General features: G+C 40.8%; 1 protein-coding gene across 1 annotated transcript; it reads left to right on the forward strand.

Moving 5' to 3' along the window:
• The first annotated feature begins 4,536 nt into the window (after window positions 1-4,536).
• lmnb1 (lamin B1) lies at window positions 4,537-19,596 on the forward strand. Its single transcript, XM_035184179.2, has 11 exons — window positions 4,537-5,087; window positions 7,782-7,938; window positions 8,218-8,343; window positions 8,552-8,722; window positions 11,236-11,361; window positions 11,875-12,095; window positions 14,737-14,965; window positions 15,053-15,157; window positions 15,702-15,821; window positions 16,426-16,542; window positions 18,522-19,596. The coding sequence occupies exons 1-11, from the start codon at window positions 4,732-4,734 to the stop codon at window positions 18,561-18,563; spliced, it is 1,770 nt and encodes a 589-aa protein (XP_035040070.2). The 5' UTR covers window positions 4,537-4,731; the 3' UTR covers window positions 18,564-19,596.
• Window positions 19,597-23,858: the final 4,262 nt, after the last annotated feature.

A 23,858-nucleotide genomic window follows, 5' to 3' on the forward strand; every position in this document is an offset into this window, starting at 1 on the left:
ATCTTGTCTCAATACATTTCTTAATTAGCGTCATTAAAACTAAGTATAAGTGTAACTTCACTTAATCTGAATGGTTTTATTTCTCTAGATGAATTTGTTTCCAACTAGCACAAATGGTTGATATCTGTCTTTCATTGAATTTCAATGGAATTGTTTCTCCTCTAAAACTGCTTTGTATGTTTAAACCTGGGCTGGTATTAGTTCAACGTTTTCCATCGTAATGCTGATGTGAATTTTGCTACCAATTTTAAAATGCTCCTTTTTTTGATACTTCACAAACACATTTTTTTCAGGAAACATTTGAACTTTTGTCACTAATAGCTGCCCGATACCTCACTCAAGTGAAATATAGTCTATTGGAATATTACTATTCAAATCATGAACTGATCTGTTCGAATGAGCGAACAAGACCAGCTGTGAGTACAACAGATCCTCATTCTTGGTGTTACTGGTAAAGTTCTCACACTTCGAAGATATTGACTTTTGATACCCAGCCCTACGGACAAAAGGAGACAGGCACATGGGTAAAAATGGACCTCACTTGAATCGTTTAGTGGCTCATTTGACTAAGCTTAACATTATACCGTATCTACTCAGAGTCTCCTAAAAAGATATGAAGTTTTAACATTTTGTAACGCAATCAAGGTCAGTTCTAATTTAGCTTGAAAACAAGGCTACATGTTTATAATGTTTATCACTGTGCACATTTGCAGAGAGCTGTTCCTTTTGTTAAACTCTGAAACTGTTTACATTGTCAGCACTTCACTGAGAACTCCAGAGACAGTGGCCGGCAGGTGCCTCACTCATACAGGGTAGATATTGCTCTTCCCCACACCTCACTGTCTTAGCTTACTTGAGTGTGTCTGTGCTGTGTAAGAGCTTTTGATTTGCTAAGCTGCCAAATAAATTAACTTTTGAGTTAGTAAAATATATGTATCCTAGGAAGATTCTGTGGTGTTTTGGTGGTGTATTGCAAAAGAAGTTATTCTCAAAATGCAGTAATTCTATCCACTGTGAAATTTTGTAATTTAGGGTCAACTTCACCCCCCTACCCTCATATACATATAGTACACATTTATAAAGCAATCAGCTGTCAGCAGTGTGGGCTGGACTGATGTCGTGCAACTCCCACACTCGTAGTCCAACTGTGTTAGAAATGCAACCTGTTTATCTTATGGAATATATTGTCAGCATACTGTTCACAAAGAGCCTAAATGAAAGATGCTTTGAGTCATAGGAGTGATATGTGAGCTATAAGTTCTTTAAATGCGTTACAACTCCATTTCTAATTCTAGGCGACAGTCAGATGAAGCATCTTTTAAAACAGATTTTTAGACCAGAGGTGTAGTGTTACTTAGCACCAATTAGCTGAGACAGGGGTTGCACACACACAGTTAAATATGGCTCACTTTCAAGGTTATGTTCAGGTTAACACTCGTTCATCCACTGTAACCGAGCACACAATCCAATGTTAGTCTGACTTCATGAATAGTTTGATCATGTTGAGAATGCTACACAGTGGTCAGACAAAGATATAACTCAGTGGACCATACCATGGATGCAGTAGGTTGTAATCAGTGTCGTATTAAGAAACAGGGGAGTGAACATATTTAGTTTAAACGATTTACATCCATTCTGAAGAGAAGCTGCAGTGCAACAGAGGTCAGGTTCATCTAATAAGATAGACCGGGAAAACGTAGCTAAACCATTTTTAATTCTCAGCAGCAATGTGATGCAGCACAAGTTGTCCAAGTTTAACTGGCTTTCTAATGTGTCTTTGTGAATGCAACACAAATAAAGATCAAGATGGAACAATGTTTGGTTGGTAATTTACTGTGCAGCTACCTGGGTTAGACAGCAGAGAGATAAAAACCATCTGACAATATATTAGCACATGGGAGGAATTAGTGTGATTGTTCAAATTCATTCATGCATTTCAGGAATTTGTGCTCAAACTAAAATGGGATGTTAAGCTGCTCTTCAATAACATGATGTTTTTACCTTTTGGTTTTGGTTTAGAGACACAAATATTGAAACTTGGCAGCAGTCTGGAAGATGCAGTTTTACTTACTTACTCTGAAGATATTCCTGAAAGAAACCTCTTAATGAGCTTGTTTGTTATTGGATTATTCCGTTAGAAAGAGAACAGGGTATCCGATTTAAGTTGATTAGCAATGCACAAGCAAACACATAATCTCTGGCCGATTGTTGAATATGGATCTTGAGACGTTTTGTCTTTGCACAGTATGAAGATAATGGTGTCACCGACAAAGGTTACTGTGACTGTTGAGATCACCGCAGAAAAACAGCATCAGTGGCCTGCTCTATTCATTTCACTGCCAAACTTAACACGCACAAGTTCGATATGCACACATATTTGTAGTTCATGGCTGTTTTTGTCAGAAGTGTGACGATGCCGTTTACTGTAACCTTAATTAATGGTTATGGTCATTGGTGAAGAAAATCAAAGGTAACAAAACATAATTTTATCAAGCTGTCAATTTTGAGTTCACCTGTCAACTGTGGCTTCAGATACTATTAAGATACCTTCGATTTTAGTACATTAATTGTGCTTTAGATTTAATTGGAAAGAAATATAATTTTTCATCAGTGTCCTGCTGAAAATATTTGTATTAAAATTTCTTGCAACTTTATTAAAAAACATAAATTGAAATCTTCCTTTTACAAGTGTTCAGGGCCTTAATGCAGTATTGGAGTTGAAGTGCCTTTGGCAGCACAGTTTCCAGTTGTCTTGGGTAGAGTCTGTAAAAGTCTGGAACGCTGTGTGCAATACGAGACGAACTGGCACTGGACGAGGGGACGACACAGACCTTACATAAAGACAGACATCAGCTAAACTACACACAGGGAGGGGAAGACAATCTGTGAGACACACGGGGGTAGGAGTGAAGCTACCTAGAAGAAACAGAGACAAGCGTGAGTATCAAAATAAAACAGGAAGTGACATAGAACATGCAACAGGAAATGGTGTGAGTGTAACCATGACACATAGTTGCCTTTTATTAGGACCTTGCTACACAGTATTTACACAGATATATGCCCAACTTAACTGTCCAGTCAACTCAGTACAGGTTGACTCCAATAAAGTTGTAGAGACATTTTAAGGGTCATTAAAGCTGACTGAATTGTAGTACCACAATAATGGTCTGAATATATTGTAAAGACAGAAATTGATTTACAGAGTATAGACTGATGGGCAATCATGGCAGATTTATTTGTTTAGATGAAATCTAAAACACAATAATTATGATATGATACATCTTTATTCCCTCACACGTTTAGGAGAGATGTTTTAGTTTTCTCTCTCTCTTCTGCATTCTCCTTCAGCCCAACTGCTGCACTTACCTATTCTAACCAGATACAAAGCTAGTATTGTTGAAGGCGGGGCCATGTTGAAAAAAACCACCTTAAATTTCGAGCATAATTACGTAAAATTCTGAGAATAAATTCGTAGTTGAGAAGAAGTTGTACTATTGCGAGAGTAAAGTAATAATTTAGTAAGAGTTTATGATATTACCCCTCTAAAAGGACACGTAGCCTAAAATTGTGTCTTGTAGTAATACAACTTTATTCTTGAAATCTCTGATTTGTTCCCCTTTAAGTGTCCATAACACTCCGCAAGTAAATGCCAGGCACCATTTTGATGATTTTTGCCAGATTTCTTTCAGGAGGTACCATCTGCTTTCCATATGTTGACTTTGCAGCTGCAGAAAAGATATTCAGATACAACTAGCTTAACAATGAATTGTGCAATATGTGTGTTAACTTAATTTACAGATGAAAAATTATGCTTGGGCCTTGTGACTGGTTTGGAAACACATTAGTTCTTTCAGATTTTGTCTCCTTTTTACCGAGAACAACCACGGGAAAATATATACAACCACTGTCCGCCTGAAACATATTGCTCTTGCCCCCCTTCGCAAAAACAAGCCCAGTCTTCTCCGATTGGTCAGCCGGCCAGGTCTGTTATGGGGTTCTAACTGTTTAACCCTAACCCTAAACTGAAACCATCTTTTCTCAGGACGTGTCATTCTGTTTTAAACAGGAAACTTTATTATAACTGTCAGCGCACAGCACAGAGTAGTGCACGTCTTGTGCGTATCTTCTGGTATAAATACGGTTATTTTAACAATGAGTGTCAGTAGAGTCGGATTTTCTCCGAACAGTTGCTTTCCTTTCCTAACTCCTCACAGCTTCTCCTTCGCATCTTCCCTTGTAGCGGTTAGTGAAGGAGGTTATTTGGACGCAGCCAGAGTCTGTGAGCACAGAGAAGACTGAAGATAGTAAAACTGTAGCTTCAGCCATTATGGGAAGCGCTGTTCGTTATTGACACCGGGACACTGCGGTTCAACTAACGGAGTTAGCCATTAGTCAGTCCGTCGAGGAAATCGTCTCCGCCCGCTCGGGAGTTAATCGGCCTACTTCGGTGTTACTTTCAAGTCAACCCAGAAGTAGAGAGGCGCATTGCGTCGAGCCACCCCATTGGCCAGTCGATCACATTGTCAACATTTCAATGAGCCGCCATGTTAGCAAGCCAAACCCCCTTTCATTCTGTGAAGAATAGAAGACATTCACTTCCAGGGTAGTTTTCGGAAGTGCCGGTTGTTTACCGCCGAAATACAAATTGTTATACCAGCACAAGTTGTGTCCTGGTCTGGTTCGGTTCGCTTTGTGTCTTTTATTCCGGGTTTTTTAGCTCCTCTTGTACAAATGGCGACCGCGGCTGCAACTCCGACCGGCCAGAGAAGCACGTGCGGTAGCGGCACACCGCTTAGTCCGACCAGGATCACCAGACTGCAGGAGAAACACCAGCTCAGGGACCTCAACGACCGCCTGGCCCACTACATCGACACTGTCCGCAGTTTGGAGTCTGAAAACAGCGTGCTCCATCTGCAGATCACCGAAAAGGAAGACGTCCGGAGCCGGGAGGTAACCGGACTGAAAGCCCTGTATGAGACCGAGCTAGCCGACGCCAGGAGGTGTTTGGATGACTCGTCCAAGGAGCGGGCCTGGCTGCAGATCGAGCTCGGGAAATTCAAGTCCGAGAATGAGCAGCTTCTGCACAAGTAAGTCTTTTAACACTTGAATTGCGCGACACAGTCGGACAGGGACGCCTGCAGACGAGTGTGAAGCTGCAGCCGACTTTTGATTTTCGAGCCACAATTGATCCATCAGGCACGGAACTCTGTTCAGGGAAGAGCGCGTCAGTCCGACTCCACCCCAAACAAGAGTTGACCATGGAACGGCCAAATTAGATTTGATGTAATCACAACATTTATCTTTTTAAGTAACAAACAATTCTAGTCATTACTCATCCACCGTTATCTGCTTTGCTGAAACTCGCAACTGTGAACTTTTACAATAACTAATCCTAAATAAGTAAAAGATCGAATCAGTTGTTGGTATCAGTTTCGTTTGGAGAAATCCACCCGTGATTTAATCCGAACGAGTCCGCTCCCGTGAAGGTTAGTCACATGGTGCCTTTAGGGGCAAACATCAGGATCTGTCTCGAATTAAAACAGCATTTTGGTTTTGCTGTGTACACAGGAAACCTATCAGACATGATCCCGATTTTAATGTCCAAATTGTCTCAAATTGATATTGTATAGAGACAATACCCATGTATTAATAAACATGAGTAGAAACCATAGACTGTATATACAAAGGTAGAAACACTCACATGGGTATGGTGAGTTTCTGTATATCCTGGAGATCGGGGCAGCAGCAACTGTGTCACAGCTGTCAAAGTGCATGAGTAGACAATGGGCAAAGTTTCCTCCGGGAAACTGGGGATTCTACTGTGTTCCCTGAAGTAAAAGACCTGCTAGTTGACCAACTGCACATTAAGCCGAGTAAAAACCAAGCAATGATTTGTTATTTTCGATGGGTGTTGTTTTTTTTTCTTTGAATGGAGGTGCAGGATTTTGACTTTGCACCTCTGTGGCTAAAAGTGTCACTTGTGATGCAACTGTATGCAGTGTTGTACTACTTGGTTGTGTCTAAAACAATTGCACCTGTTGGGTTTACTTGGCTTCCAGAGGCCCGTGATGATCTCCAACAGAGCAGCTGCTTGGTTAACACAGGCTGGAGGCTGAAATGCTGCAGTTGCAGTATTGTAATTATACATTATTATTAATTACATGCTTCGGAACATAATGCATACAGAAGAGATGAACTGTATAAAAGTGACACACTCCTGCTCTGAGTTAAGATGCATGTACTGGTGGCACTGGGCTGGCAGCATATGTTGTGAGTATTTGTGCATCTTCAGGACATTTGTCCCAGTTGAGCAGGTGTTTCCAGCAGCTGCAACAACACCAGCTAGAGTGGACAATACAACCATTATGTAGATCAAATTGCACATTATCTTTAAAACAGGGCGGGGGCTGTTTATTGTTTATTCAATAACTTAAGGTTGTTTGCTGTTGAAGGCTACAGCCCACTCTCCCATTCGAGGGAATGAATGAAACTGGACTGTGTCCAACTGGTTTTGTCGATACTCTTTTATGTTTTCTGATAAATCCTGGAAGCTGTGCAGTGTCCTCTGCTATGTTTAAAGCGTTGGATTGTATCTGGTCAGTTTGATGAAATAACAGATAGTTATTTTTGCTCATCATCAGAAGACAATAGTCAAAGACCTTTTTAATGTATTTATTTAGTTCGATCATTCAGTTAAAATTGTTGGTTGTGAAAAGTGCCATCATTTTTTTAAAAATTTTTTACGTTGATAATTTCATCACTACATGAAACACATTTGGCCTCTCCTAAACTGTCTTTTTAATGTGCATGCAAGTAATGCCTGTGTGCATCCTAAAATTTCTCTGGCCAATTTATAATTGTGCCTGTGGTGACTGAAAACTTAAGATGCAATAAGAAATACAATAACAGGAGCTGTTTTTGAATATACAGCTCTGATGTACTTTTTGACGAATCTGTATGATAACTTTCTAAAGTGTGTTTGGTAGCTGCTGTGTTCTCGTATGGTTTACTGACTATGTTCTGTGAAGTGAGAGCCTGGCCTCTCCTAGCTAATGTTTTTCAGTAACACGTGAGAAAGTGGACATACCACTCTACATTCCACTCATAGTGTGTCCACTTTAGTGGCAGTCCCACACCCTTTTAACCCAGAGGCACACCATGAGAAAAGTGACTGTCCTCTTTGCTCACAAACCCACTGAAAGACTTGTGTTTATTTAGTTAACCCAGACTTACGACTAGGAAATAGAAATCCTGCGTGTTTTTATAAAGAAACATTTTCAAAAAAAGTTCACGTAGAACTTAAAAATATTTAAAACGAAGAAATAATGCATCTAGATCAGCAACAGTAAAGCTGACAGCAGCAGAGTCACCATCAACTCAATATGTCACTGAAAAAAATCTAAATGTCAGTAAAAAAATATATATTCTGGGATGGGGAATACTTTTTCTACTTTTGACCTGGTTCACTGTCTCTGCTCGCTCCCTTGTTGTGTGTGTGTGTTTTGTCAGAAAGTGAGGACGCTCTGCAAGTTATTTCTGAACATCCCCTACTACATTGTGTTTGTCGATACTTGTAACTTAGAGGAAGATCTGGCGACATCTAATGACCAATTAATGCAGAAAGCCAGGTCAAGCTAAAGGGTTTGCATACCTTTGATTGCCATTGTTCAGGTGTGGCTTAGGTCCTTGATGGCAATCTTTTGAGTTTTGGTATCTCAAGCAGACACCAGCATCACACACTATCATCTACACAAACTCAACATGCCTTTGCCTTATCCCAGCTACCACAAGAAGGACTCGGAGGCAGCAGGAGCCCAGGCCAGGTTGAAGGACTTGGAGGCGCAGCTCAACTCCAAAGACGCTATGCTGGCTACAGCACTGTCTGAGAAGAGGGGCATGGAGGCCACCATGACTGACCTGCGAGAAGAGCTGCAGGAGGTACTGCACTACTGACATAAATATGATGAGTCTAAAGATCTGTGTGTCTTTTTAACTGTTCATTTGGACACTAATGGAGTGATACAGAGAGATTTAATTGTGGCTTTTTAAAGCTAAAGTGTAGTTGTAAGTGATGTCTACTTCTATCTCATTCTTTCACTAGTGCTTCCCTGTCAGGTTCAGTTTTTCTTGAATGCTATTCTGGCCGTATTAAACTTGAGAACCATTTTACATTCATCCAGACTTATTTTTAAAGTCTTTTTGTGTGTGTGTCATCAGCTGGATACAGGTCTCACTCAGGCCAAAAAGCACCTTTCAGATGAAATGCTTCTGCGCGTTGACCTGGAAAATCGCTGCCAGAGTCTGACTGAGGACAAGGACTTCCGTAAGAGCATGCATGAAGAGGTGAGTACAGGAGATTAGTTGATCAAATAGAACAGACAACGTCTCCCACAACAGCAGAAGCATGATTATTTTCAAAGGGACTGCAACAAATGGTTATCTAGTTCATTTAAAAAATTGATTAATTTCTTTTGTTTCTGCAAACTAACAACAATTGACTTGAATCAATTAGGACAGGGTGAAACAGTGCTGACTCCGTGTTGTGTTACAGGAAGTGAAAGAGGCCCGGCAGTGTTACGAGAGCCGACTGGTGGAGGTGGACTCTGGGCGGAAAGAGGAGTATGAATATAAACTGACTGAGGCCCTGACTGACATGAGGGCTCAGAATGAGGAGCAGATCAAGATATACAAGGACAACATGGAGAGCACCTACCTGGCCAAAGTAGGAACTCACACACTCACTTTATAACTTACCTTAACTTTAAAAGTTTCAGTACAGTAGAATCTCCATTCCTATGCTAATCCATTACATGTGATCGTTCATGCCAGAGGAAGAAGGGTTGAGGTCAGGGCTTTGTGTGGGCTGGTCAAGCTCTTTGACAACAAGCTGTGGGCTCAGGGTCATTGTCATGTTGAAACACAAAAGTACAAAGCACTTCTTCTGAATGGCGGTGGTGCATGCAGACGCAGCTGCTTCTCATGTTTTCTTTTGTGCTAGTTTTTGTTAGTCCATTTTCTATTAGGGTAGCTGCAGTTTTCCAGCTATGATTGATCCCAGCTGCTTTCCATCTTTAATCACTACACAGGGTTTAGTTTCAACACTTTTAGTCCCCTGAGATCCTACGTACCCTAAAGACCACTGGCATTACCATCCGACCAGCGAAATGACACGGTGGAGGGCGAGCAAACAGGAGCGGGGGATGGGAGCTGGGCTACGTGCTAGGGTTGAGCGACATGTTAACAAATTTCCAATCTTCAACCGTCAGCCCAACAACTGTCGATTCATAATATATTGGCGTGTATGTTGTGTGCGGATCTCCCTCATATTCTGCCCTCTACATGCCTCCACATTAACCATAAATGGTCAAGAGTCATACACTTGCTACAATGTTAAATGACCTGGGTAATCAATGGATTTCTATTGTGAATTATTTCATTAAGCGCGTGTGTGTGTGTGTGTGTGTGTGTGTGTGTGTGTGTGTGTGTGTGTGTGTGTGTGTGTGTGTGTGTGTGTGTGTGTGTGTGTGTGTGTGTGTGTGTGTGTGTGTGTGTGTGTGTGTGTGTGTGTGTGTGTGTGTTGCTGCAGATATTTCAGTGAATAAGAGTGCGTACGACAGAAAGGAAAGGACATTGCCTGAAATAAAATAAAAAAAGTGGTGAGATATAAAGGTGGAGGCAAAAAGAGAAGCGCTTTCAGGGTCTCATCGACCTCACATTGCAGTAATTCCAGAAACAGTGCACCAACACAGTAGATGGCGGTAATGGACCTTGAAGTTGGTTGCCACTCGCAAATAAACTGAATAAAGAAGAGACTTGCTTTCTGAGGGAACTTGTTTCAACTACTTAGGGAATCTTCCTGGTCGCTGAGAACTCTTTTCCTCCTCATCCTTCTATCCCCTACTCCTACCCTACAGTGAATTTTACACACATACTTTATGAAAACTAAAGTGTGTCCTGACTGTCCTCTCTCCCCACTCTTCCACTGACCTGCACTCCCTTTATGCTTTTAACAATTAAACACCAATACTAAGCAGAAGTTATTAGGACATGTACAGTACTTGAAATTTACCTTGCTTACCTACCTAGGAAACACTGCCATTATTTAGAGATATTCTTCAACTCGCTATTTAATGGTATTTGAGCTCAATTTGGGGGAAGTTGTTTTACAATTTAAGGTTCTTATGGAACAGTTATGTTTTATGAGCACAAATAACAGTGCTGGTTTAATGTTTATGATAAAGTGGAGCCATAATCTGGCTTCAATTCACCACCTTTCGTCTGCATCGGCACTTTGCCATCTCCAAAATGTTAGTATGCATGGGTCAGAGTTCGTGCACAGGTGGGCGTGTTCTCCTGTCAAGTTTGACAGGAGAATACGCCCATGCATGTGGCATATGCATGTTTCAGACCCTGTTTTGTGCGTAAGCAGCATTTGTAAATGAAACTCTTACGAACAGGATGGATTTGGTCGGAAATCAAAGTAGCTGGTAGAGGAGGAGGTGGTGTGTGTGTTTCAGGAAATAAGGGAAAAGACCACGTCCCCCTCCATTTTCATTTGAGTCTTCGCTCACCGTATTCTCACACATGCTCCTGAGAGAAAACAGTGAAAGATGCGGTGAACAATCTCTAACTCTCCTAATGGACTGTGAGGTTTCATGAAACAAGACCCATCCTCTAAGAATCCTCTCTTTCTCTATGAAAGACACTTTTCTTTCACAGTTGCTTTGGCTGCTGTAATGACATCAAAGGGCATGACCTGAGTGTGACAAGATTGGATTTTGTTAGACAAAGAATTATTAGTCAATTGTCTGACAAGGTGTGATGTAAACTGATGTGGATGATGAGCAACACATGCAGTGTATAGTGCATTATAGTAAAATGTGAAATAACTGCATGTGTAAATTTTAGCACAACGGTGATTTTTAAAAATATTGGTTCATTTAGCTGTTTGCATGTTTGTCTAGTCCTTCAGAACATGAATAAGAAAAGAACATTAAGACTGATGACTGCAAAGATGAATGCAAAAATACAATCATATGCTGTCCTAATTCATAGTGTGCATGTAAGCAAGTCTATGTCACTCTTACTATTTGTAATCGAGTAGGCCAACATGGCAAACACAACATCAGCAACTTCCTGTGTGTCAGGAAGTGACTGGCTGCTTAGTTCCCTTTAAGTGTGATGAAAAGGAAACAACGTTTATGTTGCTGACCAGAATCATCTGTTTGTTTCCAGCTGGAGGATCTGCATCGGTTGTCTGAGATGAACGGAGCTTCAGCCAACGTGGCCCGAGAGGAGCTCCGAGAGTCCTCTCAGAGGATTGAGAGCCTCCGCGCCCAGCTGACAGGACTGCAGAAAGAGGTTGGCATTTTATCTTCCTAATTAACTAGCACTGCTGAGGCATGTTGCATCAGATACTGGTGAGACAAATGATAATGCAGGAAGTCTAGCTCAAGTTTTTACGACAGACAGGGCTGAAGTTAGTCTGATTGTCAGACCATCAATATGCTATCACTTATGTTTCCATCTGTAAAGCTGTGAAAACAATGTTTTTAATTATAAAACAGTCTTATGCTCACCTTTTTATAAAATATTGGGTCAATCATTCATACACAGGATTATCAAAGGATAATTCTCTGGATCCAGGTTTATGTTCACATTACTTGTTTCAAAGAATGTAAATTTACACATCAATTAAAAATTACAGGAAAAACTCAAGTTAACAAATACACCTTCTGATTCACTGATGCTTAGATAAAATGTTCATCTCCGCTATGATGGAATTGAAGCATGTTAAACGCATGATTAAGTGTTGGCATGCCCTGTGACCCATGCATTACTGCTACCTCCCTCTCTGACCATGTTTGTATTCAGACCCGTGGTTGGCGTGATCGTATTATGGAGCTGGAGTCAGCATTGGCTCAAGAGAAGGACAAAAGCCGCAAGTTGATGGCAGACAAAGAACGGGAATTGATGGCGATCCAGGCCAAGATGCAGCAACAGCTGAATGAGTACGAACAGTTGCTTGACGTTAAACTTGCTCTCGACATGGAGATCAACGCCTACCGCAAACTTCTGGAAGGAGAAGAAGAAAGGTGAGGACCCGCAAGTGTTGTAAATTGTGATCACATCAGTTAAATTTCCTCTCTGTTTCTGACACCAAATTAGTTTTTTCTGCACCCAGACAGGAAGTAATTCCTGGTATATATGACAAGTTAAGACAACGCCACAACACTTAAAAAATTAAATTAAGTAAATGGTCATAGGGAATGTAAATAATATTTGATCAAATATTGCTTAAAGGGGACATAGCATGCCCATTTTACCACAAGTTGATATGGTTCCTTGGGGTCTTAATGAAATGTCTGTAACATACTTTGGTCAAAATACCACAAGGATCATTTAAAACAGCACCCTTTTTACCCTGTATAAAACTGTTTTGAGTGCCTGTTCCTTTAAATGCTAATGAGCCAGCTCCCCCTCCCCCTCTCCCCCATGATTTTAAACGATATAAATTACATATTTTATATGATATAAATGATCAAATATGCATCCCATACTTTGTATTCCCTTGTTGTCCTGGAGTTTTAATTTTCGAATCACATAATTAAATGTCCCCCTCTGCCCATCCACTACAAGCACATAAGCAGACAGACAGAGAGAAGAGAGGGGTGGGGGGCTATGAAGACCATCATTTACCCTGAACCCCGACATTCAACGGGTACAACAACAAGCGGAGAAAGCAGAATCGCGGGCTGACCTTATATATACAGTCTATGGGGCTGACCAGCGGAGAAATGCTCGTCCCGTGTGAACAGCCAGGCGGCTGCGCGCTTGAGAACGGTGCGGCGCTTCCGCGTCCGGTGTAAACCCGGTGTAACGAGTGTGGGGGGGCGGGGGGATGGGGTGGGCCAAGGCCATGTAGGGAGACTTCCAGTGTATTGTGACGACACAGTACACAGGAAGCTCAATCCAGTCACTCAAGCATGACGTTTCTGACTTAGAGGAACCATAACAAAACGCGCAAGTGTTTTTTTTCCCAGAGTTTTTGGGTTGGTAGACATGCCAGATACCCACATTAATGTGTAGAAGCACTAACAAAGTGGAATTTGCATGCTATGTCCCCTTTAATCACTTTAGACTGTCTTTGAATAATGGCAAGAAATATAATGTCTCTCCAGTGTCTCTCCTACCCAATTTCAGCTAACGCGTATTATCAAGTATAGCTTGAAAATAGCTATAACGGGCATTGGCTTTAAATAGCTTCATCAGTTATCTGGCTACGTTTATCCATTACAAAACAGTCAAAGCAGGCTTGTTGTAGACATCTTTGACTGGGCAGCAGTAAGAGATGTTGATTGATTTTTCATTATATATATCTGTAATTTTATGCTATATACACTGGAACTGAATTATGGCTAAAAAAGCTGTTTGAGATATCTACAGTTTAAATCGGACTATTCATAATTCAAGTTAAAGATGTTTAATGTTTAATTTGCCTCAGTTCAAAATGACTAATACATAAAGTAAGTTTGAATTAGTCAAAATTAGGGGTGCACCGATATGAAAATTTTGGCAGATAACCAATATTCACATTGCTGTTATGGCTGATTACCGATGTGGATATGATCTGTTAAAACAGGTTTCTATGATGAGTATCACTTTTATATTGTTTGAAAAGCCCATAAATCATCTCTCAAGAAGTTAAAGGGCCACCATGAAAAACACAAGTAACTAATGGTAGCCACTTTTCTAAATTGTAGCAAGTGTATGACTTAATGATAATGTTAACTTGCATCTAAGAAAAATTTGGACCATATAACTAAATATCCTGACAAGCTTTTATGACTAATTAAACTTGCCAATATTCATGGCACAGTACAAAACCTCCTTTCAAGTTAATCTCCAGGCTAAATAAATACAATTGAAACATGTCCTCACTATATCCTCACTTATAAAGTTTACCGAAATGTATAATAGACACTGTATTCTGTGCACATTTCCCAACTTAATGTTCTTAAGTAAATGTACTTAACACTGACAAAATGTAAAGTCTAAGCCTACTCTATAAGCAGCATTTTTTCTTTTTCTTTTACCAAGATAAGCATTTCTGCTTTCTCGCATAGGATCCTATTTCTCTTTCCTTCAACAACTTGTACTTCAGCAGAGAAGAGTAGGTCGCTGTTGACTGATATGCATGAAGGTGAGAGGTGCTTGCGTGCTGCTTTGGCTAGGATAGAGAAGCCTGAGATGTTGCTTTTCCAATACAGCGGTGGACTCTCATTCCAGGGGATGGTATGTTCACTCAGATAGCCATGCACCTATAGGAATGTAGTCAAGTCATGCAAATTAACAGCAATCAGGACATTATAAAATGACCCTCCTTTTGTTGTTGTTAGGATCCACTGATGACCCATCAAACCAATGATGAAATTTGTTTCCAACTATATCCATATAGGATTTAAGTTGATTTGAATCTGTCAATTGTTGCAGCGCTACCCTCCTCCAGCTTGATGTGTCATTCTTTGAGCAGGATGACACAGAACAGCAGGAGGATCATCCAGACTCACTGTCACTTCACACACATGATCAGGAGTTGCCGTGCTGAAAACTGTGTGACCCCCTCCTTCTCCTTGTGTCCTATGTCCTTCATGGTCAAAATAATGTTACAAATGCCAAGAAATACAGAAATACAGGAGGCCATCAGATATCTAACTGTGGTGTGTGTGTGTCTAGACTGCAACTGTCTCCCAGTCCTTCATCTCGTGTCACGGTGTCAAGAGCCTCGTCCAGCAGCCGCAGCGTGCAGACCAGTCGAGGAAAGAGAAAGCGTGTCGATGTGGAGGAACAAGAAGCCAGCAGCTCTGTGTCCATTGCTCACTCTGCTTCAGCCACAGGATCCATCTGCATTGATGAAATTGATACTGATGGCAAGTTCATTTGCCTCCAGCACAGTGGAGATGAGGTGAGTCCCTGTTTTTATTTATTTTTTAATTTTTTTCTTGGATGTAACAGTAGAATATAACACCCATTTTATTATTGTTTGTCCCAGGACCAGGCCATGGTGGGGTTTGAGTTGATCAAGACTACTGGAAATGCTACAGCCACTTACAAGTTTACTCCCAAATATATTCTGAAGGCTGGCCAGAAAGTCACGGTAAGTGTTTGTCTTAGATTCGAATCCTTTTCAGCTGAACCTGGAATCGCTTAAATCTTATATCATGTATTTGTCTTATGAACACCATTACACAAACCGCATGTGCTCCTACCTAACCTTATGAGGCTTAACCCCACCTTACTGCAGGACTTCTAAGTCTCTGACAAACTAAGCCAGACGTAAGCCGAGCTCAGGAAAGCCACTTCAATGTTGTAGTTTAACTCGTAAACATTAATGCCTCCTCCTGGCTAAATCTAAACCTTGTCTGTGAAACTGGCCATGGATTTATGTTCGAAGCTGTCTACGTCCTTCTGACCAGTCCACAGCATTCTGAATCCTTTTATGTAAGGATGGGATACATTCATCAAACCAGAAACGTATATCTATTTTTTTCCTTTTTCTGGCTTGCTTTTAAACCACTAATACAGGAAAGAACTGACTGATATCAGTAGTGTATGTTCTTAGTCACTTCATGTTATATTGAGTTGAATATTAGGAGGTTTCTGGGGGCTTTTTGAAGACTAATGTGCTTGTTTTTGTGCAGGTGTGGGCGTCTGATGCTGGTGTGAGCTCCAAACCTCCCACAGACCTGCTTTGGAAGAACCAGTCCTCCTGGGCTTCAGGCGAGGACGTCCATGTGGTGCTGATCAACCCTCAGGGAGAGGTACACGCACGCGAGATTTCCACTTTTTCACTTATTTGTCACATTTCATTGTCCCAGATCATCCAACAAATTTTAGTAAAAGTTAAAGACAACATTAACGATCTCATTAATTCCATTATCTTTTGTATTTAATTTAAATCTTTCTGATGATCTCAAACGTTTAATTCTGACAAATATACAATATAGAAGAAATTAAGAAAGGGGCTAACATTTTCTTCAGAGCAATGTAATTTGATTTGAACTCAGAAGGCATAGTTTCTAAGATTTTTGCTTTGGTAAAATTTAAATAACTTTTTAGCAGAGACTATGACTTATTAATTAGAAATGAGTCAGTCATTTTATGTCCAAGATTAATTGATTTTTTTTCACCATTTCCCATGTGAGTTAGTTGTGTCTGGAAGAGGTTGTCCTAAATTATCAAATTAAATTAAATATTTGTTGACCGTACTGATTTCTGAAGAGTGGGTCAATTGGAAAATATGCCTGCAATTTTCTAAATGTCCCAGACAGTCCCACCCAAGAAGTATAGAACTATTAGATTAATAAGGCTGCCCAGCGAAAAAAAAACAAACTTCATGGATGTTTTTAACATGCATTTGCGTAGGAGGTGGCAAAGAGAACCACAACGTACAAGGAAGCCATAGAAGAGGAGGAGGAGGAGGACGAGGACGAGGACGAGGAAGATGACGGCGTGGAGGACGAGGACCTCTTCAACCAGCAGGTGAAACTATACATTATCAGATTTAGGATCCAAGTCCAGTTACTATTTATATTATATTTATATTATTAACAGTTGTATGTATGTATGTATGTATGTATGTATGTATGTATGTATGTATGTATGTATGTATGTATGTATGTATGTATGTATGTATGTATGTATGTATGTATGTATGTATGTATGTATGTATGTATGTATGTATGTATACTCACATTCTTTACTTAAGTAGAATTACAGATACTTGAGTAAAAAAAGACTGGTAAAAGTAGAAGTACTCATTCAACTCCTTTACTCAAGTAAAAGTAAGAAAGTACAGGCTCTGCAATGTAAATGAAAATTAATTTTTTAACTTCAATGATACACAATGCCTCTTTTAATAACTCAGCAAAATGAAAAAACTTCTAGGCACACAAAATAGGATAGTTTTCCTCTTATGTTAACAACCTGCACAGTGCTGGTACAGAGAAAAAAAACCTCACTGGACACAGTAGTTTTGCGGCAAGCCAAATTTCAGACAGAATAATAAAGACTGAACTGAGCCGAGGTCCTGCATGAGCACCTGGATACTTTTTTACAGGGGTTAAATGGATGGGGAATGTGCTCACGTTGATTAAGTCCCTGTACACAGTGAGGTCCTCAGATCGGTCACGGCTCTGGCGGAGCGCCGAGAAGACGATCAAACTTGACTATCTAGAGGAAGTAAAAGTCCTAACAAGGTTTCTGTAGGTGAACCTGCGGAAGGATCATTACCGGTACAGCCGCTCGACCACGGCAGCCCGACCAACCTCGCGGCGCTTAGGGTCTCCTCTGCCGCTAGCCTGTCTGAAGCCGGTGATGGTCTTCATTCAACACCAGACCTCTCTTATGTTGTTCTGCTGGAGTTTCCCCTCCAGCTTCCTCCTGTAGCTGTCCTTTGCCTCCTTGATCTTGATTGTCAGTTCCCTCTGAATACTCCTCAGCTCCTCCCTGTTGTCACCTCTGAAAGTCCTCTTCCCATTAAGGATGGCTTTGATGTCTCTTGTTAACCATGGCTTGTTATTTGGGTAACAGCAGACAGTCCTTGTTGGGACAGTTCAGTCCACACAGAAGTGTATATAATCCGTGATGCACTCTGTGCGCGGGCAGGGTCGTTGGCGTAGGTCGGGTTGACATTTAACCTGTTCTTTTTCATGAGGATTATCAGTGATTTGAATTTAGTGAAGGGCAACTCCTCTTTTGCGATATTGTAAGCAGTATTGAATTTGATCATCATTTCTGATTCCTTACTTGTTTGATTTGCCGCTGCCTGGCGCCGAAACGCTGCTGTGAGAGGAGCTGATCTGCCAGTAACTCACCTGTCACGGCACAAGATGTGCTTTGTTAGAAAAGTTTTCAATTTTGAATGCTGAGGTCGAAACAGCAAAAGCACTTTTTCCCGCAATGCTTTGGCCGCACTCTTTGCAGTAAATGCAATGCATCGAGTAGGTCGCTTTTTCATAGCGCAGCTATGTTTTAGTAGGCTCTGGATCTTGATCTGGCTCTGAATCAGATGGTAGATTAGGAGTCAGGCAGGTTTAACAACTGGAACGACAATCGCCGATGATGTCGGGTCTGCGCTCGGCGTTTCAACCTCGGGGACAGGTGCAACGGGCACCGAAGCAGTTTTCTTGATGGAAAAATAATTTATAACCTTTTTTACGTATGTCCTTTCGGTTTTTTGTTCTTTTTGCCTACAACCCTTAACGGGCCCTCATCCCACCTAATGGGGTCTGTTTCTGACAGTTTGGTCAAAAGTATGCACACCAGTAGCCTGCTGGAGGTCATTTGTAGGGATCTGGCAGTGCTCCTCCTGTTGCTCCTCGCAGAAAGGAGCAGATACCCGTGCGTGTGTGTGTGTGTGTGAGTTTTAAATTTATTTTGTATTTTATTCCTGGTAAATGGTGTCATAACATTTGTAGTGTTTTTATACAGTACCCTGAATGTTTGTCGTCACTTTGCAGGGAGACCCTCGCTCTGCCAAGAGAGGCTGCTCTATCATGTGATCCCACTGCTCCCAACAAGCCACCATCACTCCTCTTCTCTGAGCCCAGCCAGTCTGCTGCCAACTGTAATACTAGAACTATTTTTCTATTTTTTGTAGTAGTATTTCAATTAAGTGTTTTAAATTTTCTTTTATCATCTAATTTCTCATAAAAATACAAAACTGCTATGGTCACAGTATTTTTTATCTTAAATACCAAAATAACATGTATTGGTATTGAACAGAATTTGTATTTGTAGTTCACAGCCTTTTTTTTCCTTTTTAAAACCAAGCAACCGGTAGCTAAACTCAAGGACAGACTGTCTTTAAGAAAAGACTGTAATTTTACAATAGATTTTAATTTTGTAATTTTATTTTATATTTTATTTTTATTTTATTGTGGATGCTATACTTAATGCCTTTAAATTACAAGAACTGCCACAAGATGTCAGTCATGAGTTTAGCTCATGGACTGGTTGAGCTGGCTTTTTCAGAAAGAAAAACCGAGTATACTGCAGCAACTGGAGTTATTATGTCAAAGAAGTTTCTCCCATCAGTAATGACCTTGAGGGGGAAAAAGCCAGCAGTTGCATAAGGAAACTCGTATATGGCATTCTTCTAGTATTTTTGCAAAACAATGGAAATGCCACGGTTAAATGATTGTATTAAAGTGTGAGCAGTTGCTGAGTCACCTTAAAGCCCTGTGTAGAATGAAACTAAATCCTATTTGTAGTATGAAAAATTCAGACCTGAGTACATTACCAAAATGGACTGAAAGTAACAGCTTCAGCTAGTTTTTACCAGCCTAACCCAGATCGACTCATCCCATCTGAATAATTTGCCAGATGTATCATTGTGTTCTATCAGGGGCTTTAATGTGATGCAGCAAACATGACTTTCTCTTCTCTGAATAAGCATTGCAACACTAATTGAGTGTTGATCGTATTCTGAACTTTTGATATTTGAAGTGTTTGAAGTACTTTTGTGTCAGTGTGTTACTATGCATGCTATTGGCTGTGATCTTTATAGTTGGAAAAATTAAATGTTTTCTCGTACTTGTGTTTTGCATTTTCATTCAGTCAATCAAGGAGTCAATTAAATAAATAAGAATTCCTCCATAAGAAAATTATGAAATATATATATCCTGTATGTCACTGATCAGTTTAAAGTCTTTACTTTTTTAGACCCCTACACTTTTTATCCACTGAACAGTACCTGTAGTAGTACTTTTGATAGATATACATTCTCTGACAATCCAGCTTGTGACAATGGATCCATAACAACATCCTTCAAATTTAACTTTTTGTTAATTTACTATTGAACAATTTAATGTGCTTTGAGATGGAAGCATCTACATATCATGGGACTTCGGTCTGTTGGTGTGTCATGTAGCATCTCTCAAGTTGATCATGAGAAGCTAATCTCCAAAAGAGAAGGAATTTAAACTGGTTATAGGGAGCAGAGAAGAACGCTGATCTCATGGCTATTGTAAAAAAAAAAAAGAGCAAGAAGAGCTAAAATAAATAATGGGTATCGGATTGGTTCTGTTCTGGACATGTACTCAAATGGATTTTACAGAAAGGTATTGGCGGTGGACAGGAAAATAATGAGGAGGCAATATTTAGCTGTCAAGAATATGTCATAATTACCTGAAGAAAGTGCAGAAGATGAGCTGTCGAGAATAAATCTGCTCTGACAGGAGCAGGTGCCCCATTTTAATAACAAGCAAATTTATCAAAACACACAACAGTCCCATCAAATTCAGTCAAGCCACACCAAGTTGTTTACACTGATAAATGTGTGGATTTTTTCACGTGCATTATTCCCTAGGAAATTAGTGAAATGACAAAAAATAGCAATCTTGCAATGTTAAAAACAAATATTTGTCGGGGCCCATACCAAAATGTTATGTGTTCTTTCTGGCCTGTGTCCCATCCTTCCACCAAGAAAATCCACTCTGTAGTTTTGGGGTAATCCCGCTAATAAAGGGGCCAGAACAAAACCTACACGCATGATTCATAGTAGTTCTACTTTCATAGTTCCCCAAATGGCATAATGCTGGGAAATGTATTCAAAATCTTCCTAGCAACTACTTTCCTTCACCAAGGTATCTAATAATGTAATGTAGAACAATACAATGGGTTTAAAAAGTATCCATACCCTTTAACCTGTAGCACACAGACTCTCAAGCTCTCAGATTGGATGAGACGTGTGTGTCTCTTCTCAGATGTTGGAGTACATGTCTGAGCTTTGTCTGGGCCAGAGTCAGAAACGTGACCTGAAGTCACTCCAGTGTTGTCTGTGTGCTTCACTGTTGAACACAGTGAACCGTCGCCCCTGTCTGAGGTGAGTCAGGACAGCAGGTTTCTACACGGTCTCTGTCCCCGATGCAAAGACCCCCATGATGCTGCCCTATAGGGATGGAATCAACCAGGTGTCGAGCAGTGCTTGTTGTTCTCAAGTCAAACTGTTTGGATCCAATTTTTGACTCATCAGACCAGTGAGTCATTGTTGTCATGTTTCCATCTGTCCTCTCTATCATAAAGTCACTGAAATGGTTCTCCATATTTAAAATCAAATATACTCGTGCAAAATATGAAAGGGTCTTGATATTGTCTTTAACCACTGAATATCTTGGAATTGAATTGAGGAACATGAACTTTTGATATTTCTTGTACATTTTACTAGTAATTATGTTTTTGTTATTTGAGTAGGATTTAAATAAGACTTTTACTTGTAATGGAGTATTTTATGTGAGATTCCCTTCACTAAATTACAATAATATATAAGCAGATAATTATAATCAGAGAGCGCTCATTTGAAATTTGAATAATTAAACATCCAGTGTGTATGATTTATGGGATCTGTTGGCAAAGAGGGAATATAATATTCATAACAATGTTTTCATTAGTGTATAATCACCCTAAATTAAGAAGCAGCTCTGCCGTTTGTTCCATCATTCATTTCAGCCATGACTGGCCCATTATTCAAGAACTCTCCACCTCTCCTCTCTTCCCAACTTCTCCCTGCTCACCCCAACCGGTCGAGGCAGATGGCCGCCCACACTGAGTCTGGTTCTGCTGGAGGTTTCTTCAAGTTAACGAGGGAGTTTTTTCTCTCCACAGTCGCCAAGGTGCTGCTCATTGTGGGAACTGTTGGCTTTCTCTATAGATTTTAAGGTCTCGACCTTCTATGTAAAGTGCCTTGAAATCATGTACATCATGAGTTGGCGCTTTACAAATAAAATTGAATTGAATTGATTATGCAAACTCAACACACAAAGGCCCCCGGCCATCCAAGAATCTTCTTGCTGTGACGCAACACTGCAACCACTCCAGCGCCCTGCCATGCTGGGAAAGGTATCGTGACCATTATACATAGGTGGGACAGGGATGACAGAGAATGACATTTTCTCAGCACTCACATCAGCGAGGATCTCGCCAGGTCTAACAAAACACACACATCATCAGGAAATCCCAGCAGCGACTGTACTTACTGAACAGATTTAGGATATTTGCTATACCGTCAACAGTTCTCAGCAACTTCTACCGGTGCACAGTCGAGTGTCCTGACCAGCACTATCTCAGTGTGGTATGGAGACTGCACTGCCCAGGACCCTCCAAATGCACAAATCTTCTCAGGAGTAACCTTCCCATCACTCCGGGACATTTATCACACCCGATTCATAATTGGGGCACACAATATCATCAGGGACAGCACACATCCCCAACGCAGCCTCTTCAGACTCCCACCACCAGGCCGAGGCTACAGGAGGGGAAAGTCCAGGACAAACAGCTTCTACCCTCAGGCCATCCACTTGAGAACAAACATTTCTCTTTCCCAGAAGTCTGACTGGTTGAACATTTGTGAACACAAACACACTCCAGTGAGCCACAATCAATAATGGACAACGCACTTTACAACATGTTGCAATATTGCATATGCACCCTATGACTGCTGCTGCTCTTTGCACAACAATGCACATCCACCCTGCATATTTATATCCTTAGTATCTTACAGCAAAAGCCACGGCCCACAACAATTGTTTTAGAGTTGATTATTGCTGTTGACTTTTAAGGCACTGCATGGTTTGGCACCAAGCAACAAAGCTGAGCAATCAGTACTCACCAGCCCAGAGCCCAAAGAGATCAGAGCCTGAGATCGCCTGAGCAAAGTAAGATACTCTTCAAAACTGATGACCAAGGATGACAGGGCCCCAACCCTCTGGAAGAGTTTCCCTGACTAAGACAAGAAGCTTTATTGTCTGTTTTTAAATTGTTTACCAAAACCAATTTACACATTCGCTTGATTAATTGAATTAAAGAAGCTGGTCAAGCCTGTCCTTTGGCTTTGGAGAGCACAACAAACCTGATGCATTCTGGGTGCTCTTTTTGCTCTTTGGATCTTTTGGGGCAAAAGCCAATACCACTTTTTATGTCTCAGCTTTCTATGGTGATATAGCAGCCACTTCCATTCTTTTTGCAATTCTACTGTATAGATAGTGAAGTCTTCCTTGAAGTTGAACCGGTGAAACCAAAAAGCAGAAAGGCATGAGATAATGATGGTCTAATAAAGTTTTATTGCAAAAGGTGTGGGTAATTAATGGAGAAGTTGAGAGTAAGGGCACCAGCAGATGGAGGTGAAGGGCTGAGGGGAAGGAGAGGATTACAGGGCGGAACTGAGTGGATTCATGACTATACTCTTTGACAGTAAACTGAGCAGTTACTGCTTTCTCAGGACATTCTCCGGGAGGGACTGTATGTGAGAACACAAATGTTCAAGTTAGAATTCTCCAGAGAATGTCCGGATGAGCCCGTGTGAGAACACAGTAGGAGATCCTCCACATGATTCACTGCAAGCGAGTGGGTATGTTGAGGATGTTTCTAACACGCGACTGACGCAAAACAAAAACAAAAAAACAAAAGAATACAAATAGTATTCAATACAAAAAGTGGGGCCACACATGTAGAAGACACAGACGAAGATGTCGAGAGAGCTTTCGGTGATAAGGGCCTACGCCGGTGTCAATGGGTTTCACCTCCTGCCTCTGCCTGCTGAACCCCCCCCCCCCTCACCTGAGCACTGTGGAGGTTTCTGTGTTGTTGTGAACACTTTGCCCCACTGACTGCTACAGAGCGTCACCAGTTTATTTATATTTTATTAATACCACATGCATAACGCGTCCATATTGCACCAAACTCAGCACGGCACTTTCCTGGGCCATTTACAGTACACACAAGTGTGAAGCCGATTATGACCAGTTTGTAAGATATCTGTCTGTGGAATTAGAAGGTAGATATTGCGCTCTACTTGTAAT

Source organism: Hippoglossus stenolepis, chromosome 18 (genome assembly GCF_022539355.2).
Source record: "Hippoglossus stenolepis isolate QCI-W04-F060 chromosome 18, HSTE1.2, whole genome shotgun sequence".
In the NCBI taxonomy this organism is placed as follows: Eukaryota; Metazoa; Chordata; class Actinopteri; order Pleuronectiformes; family Pleuronectidae; genus Hippoglossus; species Hippoglossus stenolepis.

What these genes read in the sequence shown, in the direction of transcription:
- lmnb1 (XM_035184179.2), top strand. Translation starts at nt 4,732, where the DNA reads ATGGCGACCGCGGCTGCAACTCCGACCGGCCAGAGAAGCACGTGCGGT. An exon ending in CTGGAAGGAGAAGAAGAAAG is followed by an intron (nt 12,096 to 14,736) that starts GTGAGGACCCGC and finishes GTGTGTGTCTAG; the next exon opens with ACTGCAACTGTCTCCCAGTC. An exon ending in TCCAGCACAGTGGAGATGAG is followed by an intron (nt 14,966 to 15,052) that starts GTGAGTCCCTGT and finishes TGTTTGTCCCAG; the next exon opens with GACCAGGCCATGGTGGGGTT.